The sequence below is a fragment of the Podarcis erhardii genome (assembly GCF_964252035.2).
Source record: "Podarcis erhardii genome assembly, chromosome: 6".
Lineage (NCBI taxonomy): Eukaryota > Metazoa > Chordata > Lepidosauria > Squamata > Lacertidae > Podarcis > Podarcis erhardii.
In genome coordinates, this window is record NC_138510.1 from 62,543,612 (window position 1) to 62,569,213 (window position 25,602).

The window sequence follows — 25,602 nt, forward strand, 5'->3', positions numbered from 1 at the left end:
TCATAAGCAGTTAGGGGAAATAACAGGTCCTGTTAGGAACCAGTAAGTGTCTACAGAACAGGAAGCAGAGAGTAGGAATAAATGGAGAGTTCTTACAAAGAAGGGATATAAGAATAGGATCATTATTTGGATTGCTGTTTTTAAACTTGTTTATAAATGGCTAAGAGTTAGGAATGAGCAATAAGGTAGCAAAGTTTGCTGACGATCCCAAATTGTTTATGACAGTAAGAACAGAAAGGAGCTCCAGAAGCAGCCTTCCAAACTGGATGAATGAGCATCAAAATAGCCAATGTGAGTGAATGTAATCAAGTATAAAGTGATGTACATTGGGGTAAAAAAATCCTAATTTGATGTATATGTTTTCAAGCTTTGAACTGGCAGTTACTGGCTAGGAGCAGTGGTGGATAGTTCCATGAAAATGGCAACACAATGTATGACACCTATGGAAAAAATGATTACCATGTCAGGGTTAATTAGATAAAGAATTGAGAAAAACTGAGCCAATACATATCTTTGGTGCAACCGCACTTGGAGTACTGTGTACAGTTCTGGTTTTCACATTTCAAAAGGGAGAATTGAAAAAGTTTCGAAACGCCTATGAGGAAATGTTACAACTGCCTACTAAAAACAGGCTTATAATTTAAATAAGAGATCAGATTTATATGACCTTGTCTAAGAAAGTGCAAGAAGTCTTGAAAAGCTATATTTATATCACAGTCACTTTTGTAGACTAGCTTCTTATGCCGTAACAGGATACTAGGCAAGTAAATGTCAGTTATGAAATTTAAACCATGCTTGGTCGAGTGCAGAAACTGCCTGCTTAAGTCTGTCTAAAACTGTTATCATATATATGTTTGTGTGTGTATATATATATATATAGAAGAAACTGTAGAACTAATGAAAACTTCATGTTTGGAAAGTAATTTTTAAACAGAGAAGCTAAAACAACATGTTTAAACAAGGAATAATAAATGAACCATGTATAAGGAAGGCCTCTAAAGTATAGAGAGATAAGTAAAAATAATAAATCAAGGTACTGATTTTTAAAGTCCTAAATTTCCTTGTACCAGTATACCTTAAGAATCTTGGCAATTGTTCCATCAGGGCAAGCATAGTGTGATTTTGTGTGTATGCAATTTTTTCCATCACCAAACATCTACTGATCCCTTTTGCTGCTCATGAATAAAGGCATCCATTTACCAAATATTGCCATGCATGGTGTCTATGGCGGTGCACACAGAATCTTAGAACTGTAGAGCTGGAAGGGACCCTGAGGATCATCGAGTCCAATCCCTTGCAATGCAGGAATATGCTGCTGTCCCATATGGGAATCAATCCTGTGACCTTGGTGTTACCAGACCATTATCTAACCAAACTATTCATGGATTTTTCCATCTCCCTTTTTATATTGGACTGAAAAAGCCAAACAAGTACGTCTCTTCCGTCATAAAGTAAGGCTACATGATCTAGCACAATTGTTGGTAGTTACCATCTATATAACCCAAAGACAAGGCAGAATTCTTGTTTTCAGAGGGCTTGCCAGTGTGGGCCTCCCTGTACTGTAGCTGAAAGCATCAGCCTCTGGTAAGCTAATTTTTAAGAGCAAAATAATGAGAACTGCTTTTTGTTGTTCTAAAGTAAAATAAAGCTTCATGAAAGTCAAATAGGATTTGCAAAACCATGCTTATACTTTGGTTTGTAGGATGCTGAATTATTTAATTTTAAGCGGTGATGGTATTAAGTTGTTTTTTTTTAAAAAAAGACTTTTATAAAATTATGACAATATGCATAAATGCTTTGCTAGATAATTCCAAACTCCATCCTCATGCGCCACACCCCGCAGGTTACAGCATCATGCAGAACTTGCAAGAGGTCTCTACATGACTTCAGATGAGGCAACTCTGACCTTTATCCAAACAGTAAGTGGAGTTTCTTCTTCTTCTAATACTTGCCTATTTGAAGCTAGATTAAAGCAGTCATTCACTTTGCACAAACCAGATGTTTCATATGTGAGAGCATGAAGTAATGTCTAAGGGCTTAGGCAGACACACACAGACTTCTAAGGACTATTAAACACCTTTCCCAGGTGTCAATTGTCTAAAAACACCCACATTTGGGGAAGTTATTATTCCAAGTATTTATTCTCTGAGTTTCTTCTTTTATAAAATGCATTTGCCAAAGTGTCAGCTGCCAAATAAGGAGAGGGGTCACCCCTGCTAAAATTGTTCCTTACAAAACTCCTTTCTTCCCTCTCATCCAGAGGGGCAAAAATACAGGTACATGTTTCTTTTTGTCTAACCATAACCCCCCCCCATTGCAAGGTAAAACAGCTGGAGAAGATTGTGAGAAATATCGGGGGGGGGGGAAGGGTTAAGCAGCCCCTGTCTCACACACTCAACTTAGTCTTCCATCACAGAAGGCTACATCTGTGGCTACATTTCGTAAACTAAGTAAACTGGAGAAACTACACACAATTGAGCATCACCATAAGAGCATATGACTTGGCTCTGCAGGGTCAGACTAAAGTCTGTTTAGTGCAGCATTCCATTACCAATAGTAGCCATTATGAAAATGGCTTATTTCCCCTCTTCCATCCCAATTGTTTTTCCATTTATATTGTGCATTTTTTTCCTAAGGGACAAGGATTGTCTTATTATTTATATTTATATCTATATTTATATTACATTCTGGGAGCCTTTTTGCCACTGATAAGTGGGGTAAAAATACTTTAAATAACTGGGGCATAAAAGGTAAAGGTAAAGGTACCCCTGCCCGTACGGGCCAGTCTTGACAGACTCTGGGGTTGTGCGCCCATCTCACTTAAGAGGCCAAGGGCCAGCGCTGTCCGGAGACACTTCCGGGTCACGTGGCCAGCGTGACATCGCTGCTCTGGCCAGAGCCAGAGCCAGAGCCAGAGCCGCACACGGAAACGCCGTTTACCTTCCCGCTGGTAAGCGGTCCCTATTTATCTACTTGCACCCGGAGGTGCTTTCGAACTGCTAGGTTGGCAGGCGCTGGGACCGAGCAGCGGGAGCGCACCCCGCCACAGGGATTCGAACCGCCGACCTTTTGATCGGCAAGTCCTAGGCGCTGAGGCTTTAACCCACAGCGCCACCTGCGTCCCTAACTGGGGCATATGCAGTATTTAATCTTCTACCTGACTGCTCATTGTTCCATTATGAAGAAATCACTTTTTAAAAAGTGGAGTGAAGTTTGCTTCTGATTTTAATCCAGAAAAAAACTGTATCCAAGATACTGCAACTTCAGGAAACATTGCTCAGTGTAACCAGTTTGAGAAGCTCCACTTCATAACTCATCAGTGTACAGTAACCCAGAGCTATAAACTCCAAAAGCAATTTGTGTGGCACATAATGCTTATTTTAGAATGCTTTGATCTGTTGAGCTTTTAAAAAAAATCAAAATGGGTTGTATCGAACTAAGGTCCAATCAGAGTAGACCCATGGGAACTCCTGGACCTAAGTTGTGCTTATTAATGTCAATGTGTCTACTCTGAGTAAAATTAGCATTGGCTACAATCCCTTGTTTTTAACCATTTGACTTTATTATTGACCTAACCCCCCCCCCAAGCCATCTTCCCTTCTCTGAAAATTGTGGCCTAATTGAATAAAATAGATTATAATTAACATTGTATGTGTATACATGGTGTTTTTCAATGTATAAGGGGGCTGGCCCCTTTCCGAGGAGCTTACTATCTTAAATTCAGCACACCATGGAGGATGAGGGAGGTGGTGACAGATAAGCAAGGAAGTAATATAGGATTGTTACACTTAACCATGCTTTGATACAGTTAAAACTGGAATGAAGGGATTATACCATACTTCAGATATGATTTTTTTAAGGAGGTGAGCAAATAAAATCACTAGCAGAAGGTGGATTGGTAACCCATATGCAAGAGAACTAGTTGATGATTATATATTTGTTAGCAGTGCTGATGTACAGCTCAAAGACCCCGTTTTGCCCCCCAAAGAGCAAGGTGATGGACAAATAAAAGCTTGGACTTTGTCTATGATAAAATTTAAAAAATCCTTCCAGTAGCACCTTAGAGACCAACTAAGTTTGTTATTGGTATGAGCTTTCGCGTGCATGCACACTTCTTCAGATACACTGAAACAAAAGTCACCAGACCCTTATATATAGTGAGAGGGTGGGGAGGGGTATTACTCAGAAGGGTGGTGGGAATAGGTGATTGGCAGATAGCTGTGATGAGCCTGTTGACGACTCTTAACGACTGCAATAGGTCTTACAGGAAAAAGCAAGGGGTGAGATGGCTAAAAATAGCTTTATCATGTATAATGAGATAAGAATGCAATGTCTCTATTCAGACCAGGTCTCTCCATGGTTTTAAGTTTGGTAATAAGTTGCAATTCAGCAACTTCTCTTTCCAGTCTATTTCTGAAATTCTTTTGCAATAAGATAGCTACTTTGAGATCTTGTATAGAATGTCCTGGGAGATTGAAGTCTTCTCCTACTGGTCTTGCGATTTCTGATACCAGATTTATGTCCATTTATCCTTTGGTATCTGAAGAAGTGTGCATGCACGCGAAAGCTCATACCAATAACAAACATAGTTGGTCTCTAAGGTGCTGCTGGAAGGGATTTTTTTTTATTTTGTTTGAACAAAGTGAAATAGTCATGAATGAAATATGTCTCGAATCTGTGCGTACTCCCGCTGTCGGCTATGGGCTGCTGCCGTCTTATACATCCATACCTGCTTCAGTATGAAATCAGTGAGCACAGGCTCGGGCTTCGTCGGCGCAGCACCCAGCCGGGAAGGGGAAGCGCCGAATGGGGCTGCAGGCGGGCGATCCGGAAGGGGAGTCTGCGGCTTTAAGAGGGCGGAGCTGGCTGCTCGGTGTGAGAGGTGACTGCAGAAGTCCAGCCCCGCCGCTGCTACTAGAGGCGGAGAGTGGCGAAGGCAGAGTCACCCTGCAGCCAGCCCAGCTCCCCAAGCGCGCCCGCCCGCCCGCCCAGCTCCAGCCCTCGGCACCATGGTGAAGATCGTGACCGTCAAAACCAAAGCCTACCCCGACCAGAAGCCCGGCACCAGCGGCCTCCGCAAGCGCGTCAAGGTGTTCCAGGGCAATGCCAACTACGCCGAGAATTTCATCCAGAGCATTATCTCCACCACCGACCCCGCCGAGAGGCAGGGGGCCACCTTGGTGGTCGGCGGAGACGGCAGGTTCTACATGAAGGAGGCGATCCAGCTCATCATCCGCATCGCCGCCGCCAACGGGGTAAGGGGGCCGGAGGCGCGGGGGTCTGGCTCTCTCGGCGCCCTGGCAAGCGCGCTGGAGGAACTGGCGAGCTTCGGAGGTTCCCTCTCGGCGCGCCGCTCGGGGCTTCCTCTGCCCTCCCTTCGTGCGTTCTCGGGCCCCGCGGCTGTCCTGCAACACAGGCGTGTGAAATGAAGCTGGGCGCGCAGGACAACTCCTTGCCCGAGGGAAAACGAAATGATCAGGCATTGCCACCACAAACCATGCTCCTTGCTTCCTGGTCATCTTTGGGCCTGCTAATCAGGCTTTGGGTTGTGTTCTGTGCGCTCTGATGGGCTCTGTGCACTAGGCTAGTGGCTATGCATCATTATAAAGTTTCATTTTTCCTAATCTTCCTTTTATGCGTCCCCTCCCCATTATTTTGAGTGGAGTGTTGTCAGGATTTGCTGGTGAATGGAACTGCCATTGCATTGTCATAAGCAAGAGAAATAGCCATGGGAGAATTTAAAATCCTTCTCTAAGTTGGTAGGAAGGGAAAACTAATTCCACACCTGAAGCTTAAATCCCAAAACAAATACAAATTTCTAGTATCAAATTCAAAGGAAAAAATTATCCTGCCTACAGAGTTTTTTTTTTATCATTCTCTTCCGTTTTGTGTTGCCTTAATGACAACCACAAGTGATGTGCTCTAGGCAAAAATATGTTCAGAGTGCCCTTTATGAAAATGTTTCTTGTGACTGTAGCGACTGCTAACAGAGAACGAAACACCAGTAAAGTTAGAGCAAGTTGGGATTGAGGTACTGCTTAGGTAAGTTAATTATTTTTACACACACATCCGTTGCCATTAGAGGGGGGTGTTTGTGATGGCACTCCTCTTGCCTACTGCAAAAGGCTCGGCAATCTTTGACATTTAGCTTAACCTTTCAGGCATTAGAGATATGGTTTCTCTTGCTTTGCTGCAGGAGTACGTGCAGCTCGTAACAAATCACTTGAAAGGTGACCCTCAATTCAAAATAAAGTAGGATTTTTGGAACTTTGCAAATGGACCTAAATTACCTCTTAATATGTTTGCACAAGCGTGACCTTTTGCAAAGACCTTGATTGTGCAAAAGCTTGTGGTTATGTACCTCATGACAGTTAAAAGCCCACTTCGTATATTTTTTAAAACTCTTGATTTCCACCCCTGCCCCCTCTCCCGAAGGCAGCTTTAATGCCAAGTGCATTGCTAGGCCTCCTGGCATGGTTCTAAAAAGGCCTCGCTTCCCTAGCAGCGAAAATGCTGGCCTCTCGCCAGCCAGGAACTAAAAATGATGATTAGCATAGATTGAAAGAAACTATCCTTCAGGTACATATTTCAAACAAATGCTAATGAGGCATGAGCAATAAATCAGTAGGTTTTTCTGTCCCTTTGAAAGTAAATAGATTGCCCAATACTATTTAAAGGTAAACTTTCCAAGGGAGAAGGATAAAACTTGTAAGACTGATATCTGGGCTTCTTAAGCCTGCACAACCTGAGACCTAGCAACCTGTGCAAAGTTCACCAGCCATGCATTGCAGCCTCACAGACCCTCACAATCCTTGTGGTTTCCCAGTCCCAGATAGGAAATCAGTATTGCTGCGTTAAATGAACCCTTGATGGGACACTATGCATGACTCCTGGATTGTGTCACTTGAAAAGTAATGGGTTTGCATTTCTAGTCTATGGTGATTTCATTTAGTAGTCAAAGTGTAGCTATGCCTGTAACTAATCTAGAATACATAATAACATTTGTTTGGCACTTTCAAAATGTTTCACATACGTTATCTAGTTGCAATACAACAACCCTCTAAAGTAAGTCAGCCCTATTACCCAGCTTTTGTAAATGTTGAGCCTGAGGGAGAGTAGCATGTCTAAGACCATCTAAGGAGTTCATTACAGAAGCGGGATTTGAACTGGAGATTTACTGTTTTATAGCTCAGTCTCTTATCATTTGTGCTCCATTTGCTCTTGTCTCCCTTTACATACCTACTGTACTTGCATTATTTATAGTCAATGGTCTAATTGTTGAATTTTTCAAAGGTTTAAAATGATTGGGCTCAAAATTTGAGTTTGTACTATGTTTTTTAAGGTGCTGCCCTTAGAATAGGAGTGCTTACCATTTCTTGGTCTGAGGACCACTTTAACCCTTGGTTAGTCCTTCAGGGGCTTCGTGCCAGTGATGGGTGTGGTCAAAAGTGGGTAGTCAGACAGGCACACAACCCCTCCTCCTCAGCTGATCCAGGGTTACTGCCTCTACTCTGCTCATCAAATGAACGATTTGCTGACTGGGAAAGGCCTTTAGCTTTTTTAATGGCATTTTAGAAGTGGGTGGGATGTTTTAAATGTATTTCTTTTTCCTCTTGGTATTAATGTATCGGTGGACAGTTGCCATGGGCAAGATATGGTGGCTAACTAATAATAATAATAATAATAATAATAATAATAATAATAATAGTTGTTCTGAGCTCCAGTGTTGTATCTACAACCCCAGTGTTGTATCTACATCATCCCCACTCCCCTTGCCACTACTGCCAAAATTGCTGGAAGCAGGCAGCAGGGGCAGACAAACTGGAGGGGTTGGATCAGTCCCCACCCAACTTGGGGTTAGCTGCTCCCTCCCCTAGGATGTTTTAAGTCCAAAGTTTGAAAGTCACAAGTACAGGCTTAGAAGCGCATGGATCCCACAGGTGTGTTCAGCAAGAAACTCACTGTTGACAGAATATTTGGTAGCAAGCCTATCAATGGCTGCTTGCCACAATGGCTAAATTCTACCTTCACAGTCAGAGGCAGTATATCTCTAAATACCATTTGCTGGGAATCACAAGTGGGGAGTGTGCTGCTGCACTCAGGTCCTGCTTGCTGGCTGTCCGTAGGCATCCAGTTGGCCACTGTGAGAACAGGGTGTTAGACAAGAGAGGGCATTGGCCTGATCGAGATGGATATTCTTATGTTGTGTGTGTTGTTTTTATTTTAGGCATTTATATGCCACTCTTCATGCATGCACCTTCCCAAAATGGTGTAAAGTGGCCCTATTTTACAGAATATGAGTATACACACACACACACACACACACACACACACACACACACACACAATGTATGCATGTAACAGACATTCATTTAAGTTTAATCATGTGCATTGTCTGCTGTGCAAGATTCGAAGTTGCCCTAAGAAACTTGATAAAGATTACCTGTGCTTTGGATGGTTTTTTTCTGCCTGACTTAATTATAGCACATGATTAGTCTGTCCTCGGTGGACTAATCAAAGAGATCTTAACCAATGTAAATTGCCTTGTTAGCTTTGGAGGTATGCTTCCTAGCTCTGCCGAACTTTATTGTTTGCTTAGCACTTGGAAATTTTAAACCAAAATGAATAGTTTTTTGGCTGCAATTGTATGTTATTTACATGGGAGTATGTTCCATTTAAGTCAGTGGTGCTTACATGTCTGATGGGCAGAGAATTCAATTCATGCTGGCAAAACAGAGTCCTGCATGGCTGAACCCTGCTAGATGTCAGCTGATGGACAGGTAGCTGTGATTTGGGCGAAGCAGGCTTGCAGGCCAACTTTGATCCTATGGCAGGCCAAGATAAGTCCATGGCCCGGAGATGCTCCATCCCTTCTGTAGAAGATCCAATAGATGTGGCGATCTCTTTCTATGCCAACAACTGCATTCCTTTGCCAGTATTCATTTGGGAGTTGTACACCAGGGATGGGCAGAGCTTGAATAGGTGGTGGGCACAAAAGAAAAGAAAACTGGGCAGGCCACCTGTTCCGCTCTTTCTGCTACTTCACTCCCTCCCCTTTTTTTCTCCCTCACTCAAAAGCAATAGCATTTTATTAAGAAGCCACAGCATAAATGTGGGGTGCTGTCCTTTAAATTTTAATCACCCCCTCAGATGTATAATGATCTTACAGCAAACTTTTTATTCCTTAACCGTAGAGGTCCTTCAGAATTAGAGCTTTAGAACAGGGTCAGCAAACTGCAGTCTGCTTTCATGTCACCTTTGGTTTAATTTAATGTGAGCACTAAGGAGGGGTGAAGGTGGATGAAAGTAGGTGAAAAGTAGGGAAAAGCTGCCCCACCTGCTTCTAACACTGGCTTTGTCCACCCCTGGCAGATTGCCCCTGAGAGAATGCAGCCTTACACAGGTTGTTTTTGGTTTTTTTTTGAGAGGGGTGTTCCCCACTCTTGTTCTAGAATAAAGTTTTTAGAAAGGAAAGAGTAATATTTTAGACGAAAAGGGATTAGTAGTACAACACAGCACTAATTTTAAACATTAGTTTTCAGAACACGGGGAAGTGTATATACAGATCTGTTTGAAGAAGGGAGGGCACAAATGGGCAGGCATTAGGATTGGCTTCAGCTAAATATAAAGGCTGGTTTGTCCAGATTTTGGAAGTATACCCAGGGGACCTTAAGGGAACATGGCGTGTTTCCAGAAGACTGAGCAATAGCAGTGCCTCTGCTTATGTCATAGCAATGCCATGGCGAAGGATGAGTAAGAAATTAGGTCACACAGAGTCCTAGTCTTTTTCTTTTTGTAATGTGTGTTGAAGCGATTTCTGTTCAAGCTACATTGAACATGCATCTGAGTAAACATGCACATTTCTGAATATGCAGTAGAGATAACTTTACATTTTTAAAAAGAAATGGTTTTCCTCTAGCCAATCCACAGATTTTGGTATTATGCTTGCAAAGATCTCCCACCGTCCCGAAAACAAATTATGAACTGTTGAAATCTAAGACAAGTTTTCTCTCTGACTTCAAATGAATCTTATAATTTAGTATGTGGGAGCATAGTTCACAGGGTCTCTAGTGTTGAACAGGCCTTATGCAACCTTTTGATAGCATCCAAGGTTGGGTTGCTCCCAAATGTTTCAAAGTCTAAACTGGCACATAATGAGGCATGAACTGGGCACATGTTGAAATATACACAGGAGGATTTCAGCATACCAAATGAGTGAAATGGTAAAGTTAAAGCAACTTTACTACGTAAAAAAGTGGCTGTGTCAATCAGCATTCTGCGCATGGCAGATCATGCTTTTCTAAGGGATATCTGTGTCCAGTTAGTGTGTCTGAAAATAAATTCACGCTGCAGTCCTTTACCCACTTACCTAGGAACAAATCCCATTGTGCTCAGTGTGAATTCAGAGTAGACGTTTATAGTGCTGTGTATTAACAGTGCAGCTCTGTAATACCTACTAAGAAGCCCCACTGAATTCCATAGAACTTAATTCCAGGGAAGAATTGTAGCCTAAGGCTGCACAGACCAGTGTTGGGAAACCTTTTGCCCAGAGGGCCTATTAAGCCCAGCCTCCCTCTTTATTTGGCTCACAAGGCTGCCTTTGCTAAGCCATGCCCAACTCCTCCATACCTGGCACTATATATAGCATCAGTGGTAGGGAGGGTAAAGACAGGACAAAGCAGTGTTGATCAACCATGCCTGCAAAGCCCTGTGCCTTTGCAAGCACCAACAATCTTTGCCTGACAGTGCACCGTCAGAGACTGTTTGCAGGCAACCGTAAACAGAGAGGAAGGATGTCTGTTTACAGACATGGCTTGGATTCATTCTACAGACGTAAACAGATATTTTTTTCTGCTGATTGGTGCTGACAGCATACCTTCAAAGGAAAAAGCCCCTTTGAATTTGTCATCTGATGTCATAATGATGTCATGTGATTTCCACGAGGGCAATCCCACCCTAGTGTCAAAATTGGCCTACAGTGAGGTGGGAAACCACCACTCATCAATGAGGTACATAGCAGAATGAGTCTGGGTTCATTACTATGCCTAGAATTAAAGGCTAGGGATGCCTTTCACTAGTTCCACTTGGTGTTTAACAGTCATAGCTGCTTTGATCAGATGTTGCTAATGGCATGCTATATGACACTGGCTTTGACAGTTGTTTGGGAAATTTAGCTTCTGCAGAATCCATTGACTGATTCTAAGCAGAATCTGTAGTTGGGCACTGACAACACATGCCCCAGAATCTACATGCATTACAGGCAATGGCCATTTTATGTTGGGGTTGTGTTCCAAAGCACCGTGTACTTAAGTGTAAGTGTATATATTGGGAACACCATTGAAAAAGCCTGCAAACAGCACAATCACTCTCTCCAAACCTTCTTGCTCAAACACCAACTCTCCACAGACATCAATGGTTGGTGCAAGGGCTCCTGGGATTGCACTTGCAAAGGCTTCTAGGATTGCTAAGCACTGTTTTTGCTCTGTTTTGCCCTCTCTGTTAGGGCTGATTTTGTGGCTGTGCACATATTGAATGCGTGTAAAATGTACTAAATACCTTCCAGAACCGTTCAAGATGCAGGATCTTGACCTGCTAAACCATAAATGGCACAACTTACCTAAAATGTCACAGTGTCCCCTCAGTCCCTTTTATTTGTAATGTTTAATATAAACCAAGAATATCCTTGTAAAATTAATTAGTGCCATGTTTGGACAGCAAAGGTCTCTACGTTGGCTTTCCTGGCAGGCTGCTTCAGGAGACCTGCTCTTTCCTTTTCCCAGGAACAACAGAGGCAGAGCTACTTCCACTACCTCAAACACCACAGGAAGCTTTAAACCACCCAGGGAGTGGGTGGGAACCAGTGACACCACAACTCTCTTTAAAGCCATTAGGATAGATTACTCACCCTGACTGCATTACTGCTGAGAGAAGAGAGACCTGTTCAAAAAGCACCTAGGACTGCCACCAGGGGGAGCCAAGTTATATTCTACAAGTTGAATGAGGATGCTTTTCTGAATCAAGCAAAGCTGTATCCGGATCAGTAATCAGGGGCGTCTGTAGGAGGTGGGGACAACAGGGACAGTAAGCCATATGTTCCAGATTCCTTGCTTGCTTTTCTTTCTTTTTTAAATAAAAAATTGTGGGAATTGAACTGCAAGGCCAAGAACTTTTAAAAAGAAAAAATTCTGGAACTGTAGAATAAACCAAGTTATTGAAAAATGAAAATAATGAGATTATGAACACATGCAGATTGCTGCAACAGTTAGCATATAGATGCAATACATAACCCAATGTGACGTGGAAATTATTTTTAGTGAGATAAACACTTCTGCACCTTCAGACTTGGAGGATTGCAATGAAATTGTTTTAAGGATCCTAATGTTAGCCTTTCTTTTTCTTGTCAGCCACCCTAACTTCAGAAGTAGTGTTTAATGCAGACTAGCCAATATCAGAAATGCCAGCAGTAATGTTAAGTTGTGACAGAATTTAATAAAGTGTGACTTCAGAAAAAAAGGTTTGGTTTTTTTTAAAAAACACACATTGCGACTACAGTATTTCTTCTTCTAAACAGAAGCAGAGATTTTCTCCTTTTGTTCCTTCCAGTCATTGCTGATGCTGTCCTTTGTGACAGAGAAGAATTTTTTTAAGTATTCCAGTGCTAATAGAAAATAGTAGGGGAAACTTCTTTTTCCAAAGTTTTGGCTTCAACCATACCAAAGATTTCATAATTGAATTCTGGCCTACATTAACCAGAAATAGTTTCCAGAAGGGCAGAAACAACAGTGTCTGGTCACACCTTATAAACTGACAAATTTATTATGGCACAAGTTTTTGTGGCCACAAGATTCTTAGCTGTTTAATAATCTGAAAGGAGAGCTTATTCTATGTTAGGAATGTACAGTTTCCCTTTGGGACGTGCACTTGCACGTATGTACCACAAGAGGAAAGCCTCTGCCTATGAATTTAACCACATTGCAAAGTTCAAGTGCATGTGTTCCACAATTTTCAATACAGACAGGGTTTTACAAAAAACAAAACACTGCTTTCTTCCCTTACCTAAAACTTGATGTTTTCCATGCTATATATTGGGCCGGTCATTTTCCCAAGAGTGAGGCTACAGTGAGGGAATATATACAATTCCATCCTGGAGACAGAATTACTGTTACAGATAGGTAGCCGTGTTGGTCTGCCATAGTCAAAACAAAACAAATTCCTTCCAGTAGCACCTTAAAGACCAACTAAGTCAGTTCTTGGTATGAGCTTTCGTGTGCATGCACACTTCTTCAGATACACAGTGTAAAATGTGTATCTGAAGAAGTGTGCATGCACACGAAAGCTCATACCAAGAACTGACTTAGTTGGTCTTTAAGGTGCTACTGGAAGGAATTTGTTTTGTTTTGACAGAATTACTGATTTGCATACATCTTAAAAGGAGATGGAAAGATGGTAAAATCCACTTATAAAAGAGTGCTGCCTCCCACTGGTATCAAAACAGGCTAAGACTTTTAAATTTATGTATGCTTTGGATTTGTTGGGGAATTATGTGTTGGATTTGTTAGCTGTGGCATCTCGTTCACCTAATTCTGGCTTAGTTGGTGCTGATTTAGGGGCCATTTCCCCCAGGCAGTTTAGTTTAGGAGCTACTCCTTCAGTCTTTTCTACCTTTTCCCCAGTTTTGCCCCTGCAAAACTGTACTTCATCTGCCCATTGTCATACATGGCTTGTGAGCCACATGTCTGGTCAACCCTAATGGGAGGAATAAACTCCATGAAAGGCGAATTATCATAGCAGTTCAGAATATAGGGACTGAAGTTGTGGTGCTACAGGGACTTACTAGGCAGGGGGCCTTCTCGGTAGTGGCACCCACCCTGTGGAATGCCCTCCCATCAGATGTCAAGGAAATAAACAACTTTTAGAAGATATCAGAAGGCAGCCCTATTTAGGGAAGTTTTTAATGTATGATGTTTTATTGTATTTCTAATATTCTGTTGGGAGCCGCCCAGAGTGGCTGGGGAAACGCAGTCAGATGGGGGGTATAAATATATTATTATTATTATTATTATTATTACCTTTACCTGCTACAGGGTTGCCCTAATTCCTTGTGCAAAATATTTTGAGCTCCTTACACAACTCTCTAAAACCCATTAAAAGGCATTGTGTTTCTGTCTTTTAAGATCAATGTTTCAGGTTTATTCTATGGAATGGAGATGTGTTTTCTTTTTTAATTGTTTGTAATACAAATGTTAAAGCACATGGGTTGCTTAGATTGTCATATGCATTGTAGTCAAGCAAATGGCATTTTTAATAAAGTTGCTATGATCAGCTTAAAATTAGGTGTATCTGGAATGAAGTGTTTGAAATCAAAGCAATTATACTGCACTTTATCCGAGGAAGGTTGAAAATTGGGTGCAAAATTTGGCATTGCCAATAACTCTTCTGTTTGTTATATTAGCTCAGCTTACAGTATGAAGCAAATCCTTTTTGACACTGGAGAGTTTTCTAGTTATTAAAATAACAGAGGGCTAAGGAAACTGTAGGTAACTGAGAAGTCCTGACTTCCATTTTAAGAGTGACCTTTTACATGCTAGACTCCACAAAATAACTTTCGCACTACATTAACACACTTCTAACAGGGCTTACCTTCTCAACATACTTGCCTCTTGATGAAGACGATGTTAAAGTAGGCTCCACAACTGGAAACCAGGCAGTCAATTTATAAACCTGCTTATCTGGCTGAAACAATTCTAGCTTCGCATTGGTTTAGAGAGCTCAGCCTGGTGACAAATCAATCAATGCTTCTGACTGAGGAGCTGACCTACTAAACAGCTTTCTCTCCCCATCTCCTCTACCCAAAAAAGAATGTCATACAGATTTCATTGCGTTTAAATCCCGCTTGTGGTGACAACCAGGAGCTCAGAGCCCTGCCGCTGTCGTGATCAAAAGGCTTTAAAGACTTCTACAACATCCATTTTTCCTCAGGGACTGTAGTGTGGAATTGGATGTATTCTCTCTGACAGTGATCTTTCAGAGCAAGTGCAAGAAAAGTTCTTCAGTTACAGAAACCACATTCAGCAGAAGGTTCAAGGAGCTATTTTAGGGTACAGAGCTACTTAACTGAACCTCTAACCAAGAGATCTGCTATTACCAGTATCAAGGCTGATTCAAATATATTTTTTCACTGTTGTATTTTTCTATCTTTATTTTTTAATGCATTTATATGAAAAAGGATCATGGAAGACAGTCCATTGCCAATCCTGACTTTGCCAACAGCACCTTACTATGACCAGAAACCAGGAACTAGTGGATTACGGAAGAAGACATATGTTTTTCAGACCAACCTAAACTACCTGCACAATTTTATCCAGAGTATATTTTTCTCCATAGACCTAAGAGATCGACAAGGATCTACTATGGTAGTTGGAGGAGATGGGAGATATTTTAATAAGCTTGCAATAACACTGATAGTTCAGATGGCTGCTGCCAATGGGGTTGGTATATCATAAATGTGATTGCATCTCTAATACCTAACAGCTCTCTGATGTGCTGACTCTTTACGTGTTAAAAGTTCTCAACATTTTGTAATGCAATAATAACACATTTTTATCTGGATGCTACTGATTGACTACTTAGGGTCAGATATGGTGATTGGTGGGATGTGGGGGTGGGGGTTGCCTTAGCAGTCTTGGAAACTATAAATTTATGTTGTTCTGTAGTCTAGCTTTGAAAAGTTGGGTTTTGATGGAAACGTAGAAATATTTCCTATTGTTTCCGTGTTGTCAACATCAAATTGTTGGCTGTTCGGTGGATTTCAGTGTTAGATTAACATGTGCAAATATTGCGGTATAGTATAGTAAGAAGTGTATGATTGCTTGAGAGAAGGATTTTGTGTCATCATCCCCCTCCTCTGCTCTTCTTAGAGTAGCCAAAGCTGTCATTCTCCATCTGAGCTACTCAGTAGATGAATCGACAAAGCATGTTTTCAGTTTCTCAATGGATATAAATAGCTGTGTTATGAGAATTGCTGTAAAACCATGGTGCTGGATAAGTTAGAGCGATGCAGAGTCAGCCTCCATTCTAGTTAAATCCTTATGTTAAGAATTATTTCTATCATTTGGTACAGTGTTAGAAACTGAGATATGAAAGCTAGGAGCTAAATGGCACCTTAAACCTGGGTTATGGGCGCAACAGCGGAATCTCTAGGCGTGATTTTTTTAAAAACAAGAATACAAAGCTGAAAATGAATGAACTGCAGCTAAAATATTATGTTCACTTTTCACATGGTCTACTCCTTCCCCTGCCCACCCCCCTAATATTCTTAAGAGGGTCTCTTCTCCAATCTTCACAGAGTAGCTAGAAGTGGAGAGGCAGAAAAAGGTCCTCCTTTCCTTCCACTCTGCAGTTTTAATCTGAAATCTTAAGTGCAGTACTGTGCCCAGAGCTCAGAAACAGCTCGCACTAATGAAATTTCCTATCACAAAATGCGCCTAGAACAATGGGAGTTTCAAACACTGATTTGGTGTAGGGTAGTTAAATCATTCGTTTGATTGGTAAGTTTGGAAGGATAATGTTAAAATTGCATTTGAACCTCTGGTGTGTACATGTGAATATTGTTAACGCAAAAGAGAAATCAATATGCATTCTAGCCAATGGAGGTTTTCCATACACGAATGTCTTAAAACTGGCATTGGTGGTTAAATCAATTTTAAAATTAATAGTTTTTCACCAGAATTTGATATCAAGTAATTCATAAGGGCATGTAGAAGACAATGGTTGTGTTTGGATATCATACACAAGCATAGTTTAGCATGCTGAGAACAAGCCCCAGGGAGCCTCAGGCTTCTGTGCCCCCTCCCAAGGCATAAGAGGGTGTAGGTGATTCTCATATAATGCTGCATTTTAATGCAGACAGTTTTGGCTTCAGAGTTCTCAGGATCAGGCAATTGCAACTGGGTATTAAACCACATGTAAACTTGGCGGGGGGGGGGGCTGAGTATGGATATTGTAGAAAGATCATTCCAAAGGTGTCTCTAGTCCAACATTCTGTTCTCACAATAGCCAACCAGATTCCTCTGGGAAGCCTGCAAACAGAACAAGAGGAATAGTTCTCTCCTGCTGTCATTTCCTAGCAACTGGTATTCAGAGGCATGATCCTGGAGGCAATATACATCAATCATTCCTGGTAGCCATTGATAGTCTTATCCTTCATGAATGTGTCTAATCCTTTTTTTTAAAGCCGTCTAGATTGGCACCAATCACTGTGTCTTGTGGCAGTGAATGCTGTACTGTATAACAATGTGATGTGTGAAGGGATAACCCAAATAAAATATTTTGGAGGTATCTGCTCAAAATCAGGGAAATGAACTTTACATTGTTGTCCAAATGATACCTTAGATTAGGGCAATTTATTACCAAGGGTGGTTCTTAAAGGCAACATCTTAGCAGGTCAAAAGCTTCCATGATACAATGCTTGTGGGCTTCCTATAAGGCATTTGGTTGGCCAGTGTGTGAGAACAGGATGGGCCATGGTTCTGATCCAGCTGTCTCTTCTTAGGATTGTTATGCTTCAAAAGAGGTTGGTGGGCAGGGAACAGGCTCTCTTAAAGTTTTCAGCAGTATGGAGGAACCATGGTTAGAAACTCAATAATTGCAGCTGTCCCTCTCTCTCCCATCTTTGAATCTCAAAATGTTTAGGAAAGTAAATAAGTGATGAAAGTGTGTTGTTTCCTTCTGACAATTTAGAGCTGTGAGCATTTATTTCATTTCATTAATGTTATTGAATTTATATACCACCCTATACCCACAGGTCTTAGGGCAGTGTACAGAATAACATCAGAATATAAAACCACAAAATACATAATCAAAATAAAAACAACAACCAAATAACACCCCCCCAAAAAAAACACATTTTAAAAGGGGCATAGGATGTGTTCACAGTGAACAGCTTGTGTGTGTGTTTTAATCATGTTAAAGTCAATAGATTGGATCAAGATTTAGCCATGCTTTCAGTAGCTCCATTGAAATAAATGGGAATTACCGAGTTCTACTCCAAGCCTGGCGAAGATCTAACCCAGTGAACTAAAGTGCACTCAAGTCTGCACTGATTTACAAAGGCCAAATAGGTCAAGAGAATAAATGGAACAGAAATGAGTTACTGTAAAATTGTAACATGAAGCTATTCAGCGTGGGAGCATGTCAGTCATCTAAGACCTTCTGTAGCAAGCCTTAAAGTGACCATAGGACTGTAGGAAACTCACGTGTGAAGCAGTACTTAATTCTGATTGCCACGGCAGGAATTTGTTTAGTGGAGAATTCCAGAGCCCGTGCCTGTCCCGTGCTGACGCAACAATTTGTACAGTTTATTTCACCACATCCCGTGCTTCTGTGCAGCTGATTGGGGATAAGCACCCTATGCTTGCTGTACAAAGATTGTGCAGTAGCCACTGGATGATACAAACTCCCTCACTTAACCACACTTGGCCTTTCTGCTCTGTTGTGCTACAGTTGGCACCAATTGTCAACAAATTTTAGAATGTCTTGTACTTGTGGGATTTATTCTTAAAGATTGAAGAGCTCTCCCCCTCCGCCCTCTACTCCATCACTGTCATGCCATTTCTTCTACACTTTTGCCACTGCTCTGCTCATTTGTTCATTTGGGCCCCTTTCTGCTTACTATTAGTCTTTCTTTCAGGGTATTGGCCACTAGGTGTGTTAACTTTCTTGAGCTCAGTTTCTAAATCTGTCAGTAAAGTAGCCCAGATCCAATTATCTTGGCAGACCTACACACACTGGCCATTATGGACTGGATTCAGTTAAGTAGGTTTGCTTGCAGGAGCCAGGGCAACAAGGCCCACTAGTGCAATGGGACTCCAGTCAGCCCCGATTATCAGCTGGTCTGGAGAACCACCAGAACAGTATGTGGGAGAAGGAGAGGAGAGGTGTGGGGGGGGGGGTTCATTTCATCAGGTGAACTGAAATGCTTGCAACTGGAAGAGTGTTATGTTGACTTCTCCTGCAGGGTTGTATCCAACTAGGTTCTACTCAGAGTAGACCCATTGAAAGTAATAAACCTAAGTTAGTCATGTGTATGAACTCCAATGGCCTCCTCTGAGTCGGACTAGTATTGGCTAAAATCCTATATACGGTATCTTCCAACTGAAAAAGCATGGTACATTTTTTTAAAAGGGTTACTTTTCCATCTCACCCAAAATCAGTGCTGTTTTAGAAGTGCCAGAACTCACTGGGAACACCTCCCTTTTTCTCTTATAATGGCAATGGTGCCCACCTGAGAGGCACTGTAACTGAATTCTGGCTGAAAAAGAGCCCTGCCAAAAATTACAACTATAACAGAACAAAGAAACCAAAAACAGGACTTTTTAATCCAAATGATAACTAGACTGCAATTTAGTTCATAGCACACTTGTTTAAAGTCTGTTGAAACTGGTTATTTTGTGCAAGTAATTTAGTACACAGCTGCTACACTTGTGGCTTTAGTTCTAGAAAGCTCTTAATTTAGCAGTGTTTTAGGTCATGGAATTTAAGACCAAGATCACCTCACATTATTTGTGAGTGTCATACATTAAATACAATGTTATTAAATGTTTTTACTTCTGTGAAGTGTTTTTCAACATCTGGTAATATATTTATGGCCTTCATTCATCAGTAGTTGTGGGGGTTAAATGAAATATGCTTCCAAGGACATCTGCTAATATAAACTTCTTATGAGATGAACATATCACGTCTTAGGTGTGAGCAGTGGTAGGTGATAGAGGCAGGTACAATTACCTCTTTAGGAATGATGAATCCAAAGGATTTCCAAATAAGACCACAAATACTTGAGAAGTGATTCATTACCTTTTATTCTGGTTATTTTTCACTGGCTCCTATGGGACTACACTACTGTAAATGGTTGGTCAGTTAAGTAATGTATTTTCCATTTTTTACATGATGATTTAATTTAATTAAGGGAAGTTAATACGTTAGTAGCTCCCTGACTTGGCATGCCTAGGCAGTGATATCTATAATTGGACTTGTAATTATAGGATGGTTTACAGGGCCGTAGAAGCCACATTTAGACTGCTGATGTGTCGTTCCGGTTTCCTTCCTGTCATATAGATGTTCTAAAGAAGAAAATGGTACTACAGACAGCAACTAGCTTGACTGGGGAATCTGATCTTTACTATTTAAGGGCCCAAGAGCCAGCCATGTGAAAAGAAAAATGGAGATGTACTCTGACATGAATTTGATTAAGAACATAGGTAACACAATGCAATTTAAAATGACAGAATCCATCCAGGTTGTATAAATGGATCTATTTTGAATTGGTATTTCAAATAATCAATTTATTTTCCACTTTAGGAAATGCAGCAGATGAAATATGTTTTGCTTAAACATTTTTCCTTGATCTACAGAGAACTCGTGTAGTACACGATGAACCCTCCTTCTTGGAGCTTAGAAAATGCTATAATGTAGATAGTAGTGACTTGTCAGTGGTGTGTGTGTGTGTGAGTGAGAGAGAGAGAGAGAGAGAGAGAATACATATATATATATGGATGATTTCATGGTTATGTTCTGCTAAGGGACATTCTTTACCTTTGGGATGTACAAATGAGCTGTTTGGATAGCTGCAGGAAATGAGTTTGAAATGTGCATATCTAATGTTTGAGTTGTAACTTACACCAATTTCCGCCCTCTCCCGTTCTCCCTCCCTCTCAGTCCCTAATTGAGCAAGTTCCTATGAACTTACACAGGAGTCACAACAAGCTATCAGTATACTTACTGCTCCTGAATATGGCCAGCTAAGTCAAAGTTCACATAGCTCTCACCCCAAGGGCTCAGAAGAGAGACACACAGCTCTTCTTCACTCTTAATAGGAAAGCACCAGAATACCTAAGTGGGGAGAAAAGTACCAGCCCTATTTATCTTAAAAGCAGGCAGAAAACATCAGAATGTTGCCGGACTTGAGAAAGTGTGTTGATGAGATGAGTTGCATTGTTGATGAGTATTGATGAGATCAGTTGCATTGTTCTGTGTTAAAAGATAAAAAAATGATCCTGTTAGTTTTGAAAAGGGGTCAGAGTTAGTACCTAAACCTTAAACCAGGTTAGTGACATACCTTGAAATAGCTAACTACTATTGATGGCATGTTCATGGTATTCCCTAGGTATGTTAACAATAGGTCATTAACAGCAGAATTGGGGCGTCAGCCAAAAGATTGCCCCAAAAGCACATAATATCAGTAAAAGCTGCTGAGCCTTTAGCCCCTTTTTTGTGCGAACAATATTTAAAACAATTCATTTTTACAATATATTTATATATAGCAGCATTTATTTTCATGTTACCAGTGCATTTCCTATTGATTCCAATTATTTAAAATAAGTCATATACAGATGTCTTAAATAGAATATAAAGAATGAATAACAAATATTAAATAACATAACTTTTAGAGAAGGCTAAAGTATTACACTTACACCATTCCCTACGCAGTTGATCGGCCCCATCCACAGCTATTCAAAGTTGCTTGCTTATATATTACGCAACTGACCTCCATTTCTTCAGTCTTTCTTTATAATCCCCCTGCTTCTTTAATGCTATTATTAACATGACTATTGTCACTTGCTCCCATGCCCTCCTGACTGATTCCTCCTTATGAGATTCATAGTTTTCGTTCCATGCTTTTACATGCATAATTCTTGCTAAACCATTGGACAATCTTGGGTAGCTAACATGCCTCCACTCTTCAGGATTTCTGACTCTGACCCAGGATGCTTGGGTAAGAATCTGTGGCAGATGTTCTCTGGAGCCAGCATTATAAGTCCCCATGACTGGTGCAGATGCCTTCTCTTTCCTCTTTTACATACTTTTGAGTGTCAGAGGCAGGGAGAAAATGGGTCAAATATTTCTGATGGGTCAAGGTCTTGATAAGGCGGCAGATGTTTGCGAACATACAAAGGATTGAATAAAGACTTTCAGGGAACAAGTTCTATGCACAAAACCTTTCCCCTGGAGAAAAGGTTTGTATGTATTGGGGGGGGGGGATACTTTCCACGAATTCTTCCTTTCTCTCCTGAAAATCTGCTATAGAGTTGGGTGATCCTCCTGAACTGTGGGAGGGGTTGCATAAGGGGAATCCATGAACATGACTTGCATCCCTCCAGTGGAGACCCTCACTGGATTGCAGTCCTTCCCATAACTAGTTGGAGTTCTGTCTGTGGAAGAGCAAGATTGGATCAAACTCATATTTTATTCATATTTAGTGGAAGAAAGTACAATGGCTCTTTGGCTTCATTGGTAGTGAGAGGCAACTTGATGAACCATACTGGATTACTGTGATAAGTTTTACAATCATAGACTCATAGATTATCTAGTCCAAGGAATATGCAACCATACAGGGATCAAACACATGACTTTGGCGTTATCAGCACCACACTAACCAACTGAGCTGACTTGTTGGCTTGAGCGACATGAACGGAAAGTATATATTAGTGAAAACCAAAACTTAGCTGTATAGTTTACTTAATAAGGGAAAAGCCACTGGTTGCAAAAGAAAAACAGGTACAGTAAAGTTTCTGTTGGAGAATATTTAATAGAAAAGAAGTACAGTGACAACTGCTAAATTTCACTTCCTTTAAGCAGCACAGAAACACCCAAGATACGCTCAGTGCTTGTCCACACTTCTGCTTGCCTTGAAAGCACCACCTCAAGTGGTTTTCCCCTTGGCCACTCCTTTCCCAGCAAAAATGCATTCTTTAGCTCTAAATCGGAACAAACTGCAATCTGCAGAAAACCCAGTTGTTGTTTGCTCAATTGAATGCTAAAGAGCAGTCTCCTTCCCCAGGGAAATCACCAGGACAAGAGGAGGTGTGGATAAGCCCTAAATATGTGCAGTAATACAATGGAGGCTACCTAGAAGTGATCAGAAGTCTTTTGGCATTTCAAATACATAGAATGTGACCCTACAAATATATATGAGTTAAGTAAGAACAAAGTCATAAGCTATGGAGAATTTTTTCCTTTTCTTTTTGATTATTTGTAAGTATTTATTTCTTATAATTTTAACTTTCATATAAATAAAATCTATCTTTAAAAAGTTACGGTGGAATATTAGAGGTCAAAACAAACTTGCTGCACTCTACTTAGTGCATGGAAAACTGCCTTAAAAATTAAAAAAATGCAGCACAGTATTTCTAAGAATCTTTGTAAGGATTTGTTCATATAGTGTTAGCCAGCATGATGCTCTTCAGATGTTGTTGGACTCCAACTCCCATCAAGGATGGGAACTATAGTCCTACTTTTGCAGGGCACAATGTTCGCTACCCTGATGCTTAGCAACCATTTTTTTAAATGTTCACAAGCTGTATGTCTCTAATGCACTGCTGTTTCCCCTTCCCTTGAATTGTTCTTTCAGATTGGCCATTTAGTCATTGGACAGAATGGAATCCTTTCTACCCCAGCCGTGTCCTGCATTATTAGAAAAATAAAAGCAATTGGCGGCATCATTTTGACAGCAAGCCACAACCCTGGTGGACCTAATGGGGATTTTGGAATTAAATTCAATACTTCAAATGGAGGTGAGTACTTCTGACCGCCAATCCCACTCATCAGCTGTGATCACTTCCCTCTTAACTATTCTTAAATCCATTGGGTGGCCTGCTTCAGGGTAGAGCAGAAGTTGAGGAAAAGGGAGAGGGAGGGAGTTTGAAGGGGAAACCAGGAAGGAATTGTAGAAATTGAGCAGTGCAGTTAGAATGCGACACTTACTTTCAGCAGTGGCCCAGCAATACATGTTCTGAGGCAAGGATAGCCAATCAGGTGCCCTCCAGAGGTTGTTGGACTACAACTCCCATCAGTCCCTGCAAGCATGGATAATAGTTAGGGATTATGGGAGTTGTAATCATTGGTACCACATTGGCTACCCTTGTTTTAAGATAATGCTGCATTTACTACTTTTTTACCCAGACATGTCTTGCTTGGGTTAAAAAGCAAACAAGGTTTTCCTTAAAGAAAAACAATAATATAACTCCATTTAAGGTGTTGTTTCTTCTGTGATCAACACTGCCAATACATACTCATTTTATATGAAGACAGGAGTGACTTGTCCATTTAAATACAAAACTCTCTCTTTGTGTGTGTGTACACACGTATGCACATACATACACACCTTTTGTATTGTAGGACGTTGTAGCTTTCTTTTACCACTGATGTGCTGGGAATTATGCAAACAGTTTTGGGTTAATGTTCTGAGCGCATACATTAAATCTACCTCCTTTTATCATTATCTCCAGAGGCACACTCTTCTATCTCTGACTCTGAGAGCATATCTGAGCATATATTTTGTAGTTTGCCATAAAAATCTGTTTTCCCCCTAGGGCCTGCTCCCGAAGGAATTACTGATAAAATTTTCCAAATTAGCAAGACTATTGAAGAATATGCTATATGTCCAGATCTGAATGTAGACCTCAGTACCATTGGAAAGCAGCAGTTTGACTTGGAGAATAAGTTTAAACCATTTACAGGCAAGTAAAATCCATTTTCTCCTCTTATTAATGAAGGTTCTCACTTGCAATAGCTAGCAATTTAAATATTGTAGTATTATTTCAACTTTGAAAGCCTCAAAAGGAAACATTCATTGGACTGGGTTCAGACATGCTTGACTTCATTTCCTTGCTTAGAGTAGACTTATTGATAATCGTGACTAAACTCTGGATCCAACCCATAGTCTCCTGAATAATAATAATAATAATAATAATAATAATAACAATTTTTATTTATACCCCGCCCTCCCCAGCCAAGGCCGGGCTCAGAGCGGCTTACAAGCAATAATAAAAACAAGTTAAATGATTACAACTTAAAAACAAAATTAAAAATACAACATTAAAATATTGAAACATTAAAGTATTAAAATGTAGCCTCATCACAGTAGGAGAAGGAAAAGAAAAAAGAAAGAGAGGGAGGGAATCAAATTGGCTCCAAGCCAAAGGCCAGGTGGAGCAACTCTGTCTTACAGGCTCTGCGGAAAGAAATCAGATCCTGCAGGGCCCTGGTCTCATGAGGCAGAGCGTTCCACCAGACCGGAGCCAGAGTTGAAAAGGCCCTGGCTCTGGTTGAAGCCAATCTAACTCCCTTTGGGCCCGGGACCACTAGGGTGTTGCTATTTATGGACCTTGAGGCTCTCCGTGGGGCATACTGGGAGAGGCGGTCCCATAGGTACGAGGGTCCTAGGCCGTGAAGGGCTTTAAAGGTCAAAAGCAGCACCTTAAATCTGATCCTGTACTCCACCGGGAGCCAGTGCAGCTTGAAAAGCACTGGGTGAATATGCTCCCATGGCAGAGACCCTGTGAGGAGCCTCGCTGCAGCATTCTGCACCCACTGGAGTTTCTGGGACAGCTTCAAGGGCAGCCCCACGTAGAGCGAATTACAGTAGTCAAGAGGGCATGTAATCAGCCCAGGCAACAAAGACACATACCTGTATGTTTTTGGTTTTATAAAATGCTAAGTTATTCGGTTCCATTTTGAACTACCAACTGATCTATCAAAAAGTTTGCCTCTTACGTCCATATCCCACTTTTACAATTTGGTAATTGTGAAATATTGCCATGGGGTATT

The 25,602-nt window shown here is 41.0% G+C and overlaps 2 protein-coding genes and 1 long non-coding RNA gene across 10 annotated transcripts in view; 2 read left to right on the plus strand and 1 right to left on the minus strand.

Moving 5' to 3' along the window:
* Positions 1-20,105, minus strand: part of LOC309344677 — a 44,679-nt gene extending 24,574 nt beyond the window's left edge. The window contains exon 1 of the long non-coding RNA XR_014157842.1: positions 14,641-20,105. This is a non-coding gene — a long non-coding RNA (uncharacterized lncRNA). The remainder of the gene's footprint in view (positions 1-14,640) is intronic.
* The window catches only part of EFCAB7 (EF-hand calcium binding domain 7), a 58,554-nt gene extending 35,156 nt beyond the window's left edge, over positions 1-23,398 (plus strand). For 3 of the 8 annotated variants that reach the window (XR_014157786.1, XR_014157788.1, XR_014157789.1), the window contains 3 exons: positions 226-291; positions 1,844-1,919; positions 20,113-23,398. The gene's annotated coding sequence lies outside the window, so the exon portion shown is untranslated. The remainder of the gene's footprint in view (positions 1-225; positions 292-1,843; positions 1,920-20,112) is intronic. The other 5 variants (XR_014157785.1, XR_014157787.1, XR_014157790.1 and 2 more) reach the window with 4 other exon arrangements.
* Positions 4,901-25,602, plus strand: part of PGM1 (phosphoglucomutase 1) — a 30,203-nt gene continuing 9,501 nt past the window's right edge. Inside the window, exons 1-3 of the mRNA XM_081867210.1 lie at positions 4,901-5,255; positions 23,405-23,567; positions 24,366-24,512. Of these exons, the coding sequence (XP_081723336.1) occupies positions 5,010-5,255; positions 23,405-23,567; positions 24,366-24,512 (556 nt within the window). The 5' untranslated portion in view covers positions 4,901-5,009. The remainder of the gene's footprint in view (positions 5,256-23,404; positions 23,568-24,365; positions 24,513-25,602) is intronic.